General features: G+C 31.2%; 1 protein-coding gene across 2 annotated transcripts; it reads right to left on the reverse strand.

The window, feature by feature from the left end:
- On the reverse strand, positions 439-5,088 carry LOC107634423. Of its 2 annotated transcripts, none has more exons than XM_021118810.1 (8): positions 4,885-5,088; positions 3,394-3,478; positions 3,259-3,309; positions 3,040-3,147; positions 2,825-2,957; positions 1,367-1,496; positions 958-1,280; positions 439-714 (listed from the first exon to the last, which is right to left on the reverse strand). In XM_021118810.1, exons 2-7 carry the CDS (start codon positions 3,470-3,472, stop codon positions 1,110-1,112), a joined length of 672 nt encoding a protein of 223 aa, XP_020974469.1. In that variant the 5' UTR covers positions 3,473-3,478; positions 4,885-5,088; the 3' UTR covers positions 439-714; positions 958-1,109. The 2 variants fall into 2 exon arrangements, with proteins under 2 accessions (XP_020974469.1, XP_016193417.1); XM_016337931.2 differs by having other exon boundaries at positions 789-1,280.

Below are 6,151 nucleotides of genomic sequence, written 5' to 3' on the forward strand. Positions count from 1 at the left end.
TTTAGATACTTTTATCTCCATTAAATAATACAAACTGTGATGACTCCTTCTAGAGGGGATTTTGGAGAATAGGTTGTATGTATTTGTGTCCCTTTGGGTTTCCTTTGGGGTTTCCTTATTTTATTATATGTATATATTGCTATGCTCGGACCGGTTATCTTCGCGGCCGGATTTTGAGTCTTGATATTCCTTTTTTTGACACTCTTTTGTATATATATAATCTCGCGTTAGCTTATCCCTGTTCGTTACGTTATCGATCGGAGTGTTGCGTTTTCGAGTTACGGTTTTTGTTTACCCCTTTTTCTACAAGGCTCCTAGTTATAATCAATTATTCATACTACTATACGTACTAAATTTTTGTTTTAGAGGTCGTAATACCTTGCCATCTCTGAATTATGACTTAAGCATAAGACTCTGTATGGTAGGGTGTTACACAACACTAGGCAACACTGCATTTATAGCACTAGGCAATGCTTCTTTAATAGCCTCAGTGATGTCTGTTTGTGAAACTGACTTGACTGTAGAAACACCTGTATCTTCAGGTAATGGCACATCTCTATGATCATGAATACCAATATCCAGACTGCGGCCTAACCCATGAACTCGTCCTCTCTTGTTGGTTCCTGCAACTTCTGTCCACACGTCAGGATCAACTTCAGGTTGATCTATTAAATCTTCTCCATATTTTTGTGATATTGCCTCTCCATATGAGTCCTACAGCAGAAAAATAAGGACATATTATTAAGAAAACTAAAACTAAATTATACTACAAAATTAAAGGCACTTACAATAATTTTCTTGGATACTTCAGAAACATATTCTCCACTTTTTTTCTTATGAACATCATCATATACTTCAAGGAAAGATACCCGACGCTTCAACTTAGCTTCTTGTAACAACATTTATTAGAATATACCATCATAAATCATTTGTTATAGACAATATTTTTCTTTATACCTTTCTTCTCTTGTGTTCGCCAAAATTGATAGACCCTACAGTGTGTAGTTTATGAGCAGGCATAGCAGCCCTATTTTTTTGACCGGCCACAGACTTGTTTTGCCACTTTGAATCTAACCAATGATCAACTAAGCCATTCCAAACATCAACTTTTATTGCTTTAGGTCCATGACCTTAATATCAGCAATACTAGTAGAGTTTGCCTCCTTAAAAGCTCTATCCCTTGCTCTTTTCAAAATATCAGGATAGCGGTCATGCATTGTCTTATTCCAAACAGTTCTTGCCATAGCCTTATCATAATTTGATGCAAATTCATGTTTTTCCTAAATTTAAGCATTCGAAGGACTTAGTAACTACTCAATCCAATTATATATTAAAATCGCATTGAAGCAACATCACAATCACTTACCAGGAAACCTTTAAACAACTCGTCCTTCATGTTTGGACAATAATCCTGCCATCTTGGCGCTGGAGAAGGCATCCTACTTAGCAAATCTTTCGTAATATCACGAGTTACCGTATGATCTGTAAATCTCTTCCTACATTAAACAATACACGACTATCAAAAATAGTTTAACACACAACAACATAGATCATCAAAGCAACAACAAATTCTAAGCTTAGCTATAATACTCACAACTTTAAAATAATTCATGAAAATAACATAGATCATAAGAATGTAAAGCTCCCAAGAGTACATCAACTAAATTAAGAAAAAATAACCGCATCAACTAAATTAATAATAGATTAGAAAAAAAAACAAGTAATAATCAGACCAAATATTTAATTTACTCACGAGGCATGTATTTTGTTACAAGTAGGTACAAATTGGGTCAATTTTAACAAATCTAGTAATAAACTAATAAATTAAAGATTGTGTTAGACTGTTTGCTGTAACAAATTTGAAGTGAAAATTATAGATTGTTATACATTGATTTATGAATTTTATTTCTGATTCTTGAAAGACTTAGATTAGACCTATATAAAACAGGAAAAGTAAACACAAAGTTTGCAACTTTATATAAGGCACATTCACATCTACCATATCTCCTATGAAAAGGTGTAGATGAACAAGGGTTCGAAGGATTTGTCCAAATATTATTATGGCCCTTGATTTTGTTTTTTGATTAAATTATAAAAGGAATAAATGCCAAAGTTGTATTCAATCTGAAATGCTTAATATGACGGTAAGACTTCCTTATCAAATATGATGGAAAAAATATATATATTTTTCACACAAACTTAGGAACAAAAAAATAGGATAGATATTTCAGCTGCATAGATTTTAAGTTAGCTGTATTCAACCTCGAATTGCCATGTTTCTAATTTTTTTTTTTTTAGGTTAGAATATGTTCTTTGATTAAAATCAAAGGCAGAATTTACATACAATAGGTAATAAGCAAGTTAGGCAAACCATTGTGTGTATTTTTGGTTTACCTCTTATAAATTAGGATCGAGTTCAACTTGATTTTATTAAGATTGAGTCTGTTTCAATGTAGTTTATGTTTAGATATTTTGATTTAAAAAGTAATTATAATTGATAAATAATTGGATAACAATAACTAACTGGTGCCGTTTATGGTGCTTGCCTATGGATAAACAAATCATTAGACTATTGTTTGACATATCACTTTCAAAGTAATTTATTTGTTATCATAATCTCATTAGTTTTAACAACATTAAATTATTATTATTATTTTTTTTAGAATCCATTTTAATAAAAATAGGTATAAATTGAGTCAATTTTAATAAATCTAGTAATAAACTAGTTTGTTAAAGATACTGCACCTAGTGATACCCTTCTTTTTCATTTTAAGTAGAAAGTATGTTGATATAGAAAGGTCAAATTAATAGTATAACTACTTACAATTTATCGCCTTTCTCTACAGCTATTACCAGCTTCCCGTTACTCCTAGTTTCAGATTGCACACTTGATTGTCCAACATTAGGTAGCTTATTATCTTCTGCTTCTAAAGCAGATGCGTCAGACGAATTCACACCTACAATGAATAAAAGAATTTTCAATTAGATGTATAGTTATTTGTGAATATGTAAATATTTAGCAGCCGAAGTAAATCATACCATCTAATTGTGGTGACGATTGTGACAAAACTTGTGGGGATGGTTGTAATGCTGATCCCACATTCAAATGTGAAAGATTAGGTTCATCATTATTATCACTCTGTTGACCTAAACAAAAAAAAAAGCCAAAAAATAGAAACGATAAAACCATTTCCTCGCCTAGGATTAATTAAATCACAATAAAGACATGCAGCTCAAACGTATAGTACAACTACATACCTAACACGTGTATCGGTGGTTGAGAAGAATTAATATCAGCAGTTTGCTCACCTAAACTCAATAAGATAAGACTACATCATATTTCCTAAATCAAGAGTTTTTAACGGTAAAATAAATTCAACGGCGAATGTATACCTGGCCTACGTGAGGAAAGCCGAGATTGATCCAAACGAGTGTTTTGTACTATTCGTCTACCTCTACCTTTTGGTGCCATGATTATCTATCAAATAAGAAATAAATTAAAAAAAAGTGTTATTAAAATATTTAAAATACAACCAATTAAAATATTTAGAAGCGATAGTTATCAATAAAAGAGAATATTAAAACATTATTCAACAGTTTAGATCACAAAATTTGAATTAGCATATTCCAGTAAAATTAATTTAAAAGATATTCAGTACAAGATAATGACAAGATTGCACCGAGAAAAGGATTTACCGTAAACAACTAATCTATAATGATATTACCACAAATTAGAAGAAATAGTCATCAAATTTATTCTATTAACATGATATAGCACTGCGAGCAACTAGTTCAAGGAGCCAAAAAAATAAAATAAATAAAACACTCAATATGAATATACGAAGAGTAGTGGGTTTTCACGTGGTGCATCCATTTATCTTAGATTAACAAGGTACATTTAATTATTTTCACGTGGTGCATCCATTTATCTTAGATTAACAAGGTACATTTGATTATTAGAACCTAAAATATGTGTGTATAATGTAGTTATTAATAATCGGCATAATTAAAATTTGAATATGCAGTGAACTTAATTGATATGTGAAGTATTAAAATATAAAGAATTAATGTTATTCTTTTTTGCCTACTCCGAACTGTGTTAAGGCTTTCTCTTACTCAAATATCATAGTGTTATTAGAGAGTTTATTATTCTATTTTAAAATATGAATGCAGGCATCATCAAACATGGTAGATGGCAAGCTCGGATTGGAAGAGTTGCAGGCAACAAAGATCTCTATCTATAGGAACTTTTAGTAAGTGAATCTAGACATTTAGCTATTCTATTTCACTTCTATTTTCTATTCTCTGTGGTAATTCACTAGCACATGCCAACCAAATTTTTTAATTATGGGCAAAGAAACCTCCAAGTAATTAAAACAAGAAAAAGAACCATGCATGATTACTAATTTTAGGTGCCTCACTTTCAATTGCGTTGAATTAAATAAAACACCTCCTAAAATATCATGACTCGTTAGGTACACGTATATATAGAATCAATGAAAGAAATAATCGATAGATACACTAAAATTGGATGAACCTATAATAAACTGTGTAAAAAAAGTCTTTTCCAAAAATAACAGCGGAAAAATAAAATAATATCTCTATTTATTTTATTTAATCAAAAGAGTATTTTACTATGGAATATAACTGTATCTTTTAAGGGTTTGATGAAAAATAATTTGGGTTTGGGAAGAGATGATTTTAAAGGTTTAAAAATATTTTTCAATCTCAAGATGCATGGTCTCCATGAACAATAAAATTCACAACAGCAGCAGAATCTAATTCAATGAAGATGCCATAATCCAATAAAACTTTGAATGCAAGTACCATCACAATCATATTAAATTAATGATAAGAACAAACATGAGAAGAGATTAATTTAACCTGAGACAAGATGGAAAGGAGCAGCGGATCTGCTACAGCAGTGTTGTGGATCAATATGGATTGAACCTCCTTTAGCGGACCTCCTTCTTTAAACAAACGGCACCAACAGTCCTTCCTTCTCCACCACCAGGAATCGTTGTTTTTCTTGTTCTACCGTGGCTAAATGGCAGAAGGGGAGATAATGGGATAGTGGCGTTTTTAATTTTTGATTTCAATTATTGCAAACTGTAAAGAGCGTTGCGCGCGTTTGTGATTTTTGGCTTTTAGCGCTTTTTTTTTAATTAGATATACTATAATTTTATTAAATTTTTAGTTTTTCTATTTTTAAATTTGAAATTTATATTTTTTAAAAGAAGAATTAAATTTTTAATTAAATATTAAAACCAAAAACCCCAAGCAACGAAAAAAATAACTCAAAAAACAACTCAAAAACCAACTATCCCCACGGACAGAAAACTACAATGGCTAGAACAACAAGAACTGAGATAGCAACTCACTAATTAAAACAAAGACTAACTAAAACAATAATTGAAAAATTAATACAATAAAAAAGAAGGAAAATAAATTACTTTAGTTTTCACATGTTCTGAAAATCAGCAGCAGAAGGGAGACGGAGCTGAAGCTTTCAGGGCGATGGATATGGCTGAACGGAAAGGCGGCTACACAGCGGGAAAATGGTGGCTGCGTGGAGGCTCGAAAATGCATGGAAACAGAGGCGTTTGGATGACGCTTGACCAGCGCGTACCGCGGCGGAGCAGACGCGACGGCAGTGGTGGCTGGGCAGGTTGAAGAATGACGAAGAGATGGAGGTTGCATGTTCAAATCGTTGCTGCGTTTGAAGCTTCAAAGAAAGGGGCTCTTTTGGAGTTTTGTGAGTGAGGTAACAGAGCTGAGGAAAAAGGGAATTTAGGGTGTTTTGGTTTTTGTTTCTCTTTCTTTCTTTGTTATAAAACGGCACCGTCTTATACTCTTATTACGTGTATGGTTTTTTTTTTTTTAAATGTAGATGAATATGATTTTAATAAACCATTTAATCAATTCAATACAAATAGACATATTTGTATTATTACTTTTATGGTTAATTATGTTTATATATTTGATTTAAAAAAATAACTTATAAAATTTTTAAATTAAAAAATTAATAATAATTTAATATTTTTAAATATATTTAAGATATATATAAAATTTAATTTAATTCCAAACTCATAATCCAAATTAAATTGAACTCAGAATCACCTTAACATTCAACAAGTTAAATAAATAAATT

This window comes from Arachis ipaensis, chromosome B03 (genome assembly GCF_000816755.2).
Source record: "Arachis ipaensis cultivar K30076 chromosome B03, Araip1.1, whole genome shotgun sequence".
Classification (NCBI taxonomy): Eukaryota; Viridiplantae; Streptophyta; class Magnoliopsida; order Fabales; family Fabaceae; genus Arachis; species Arachis ipaensis.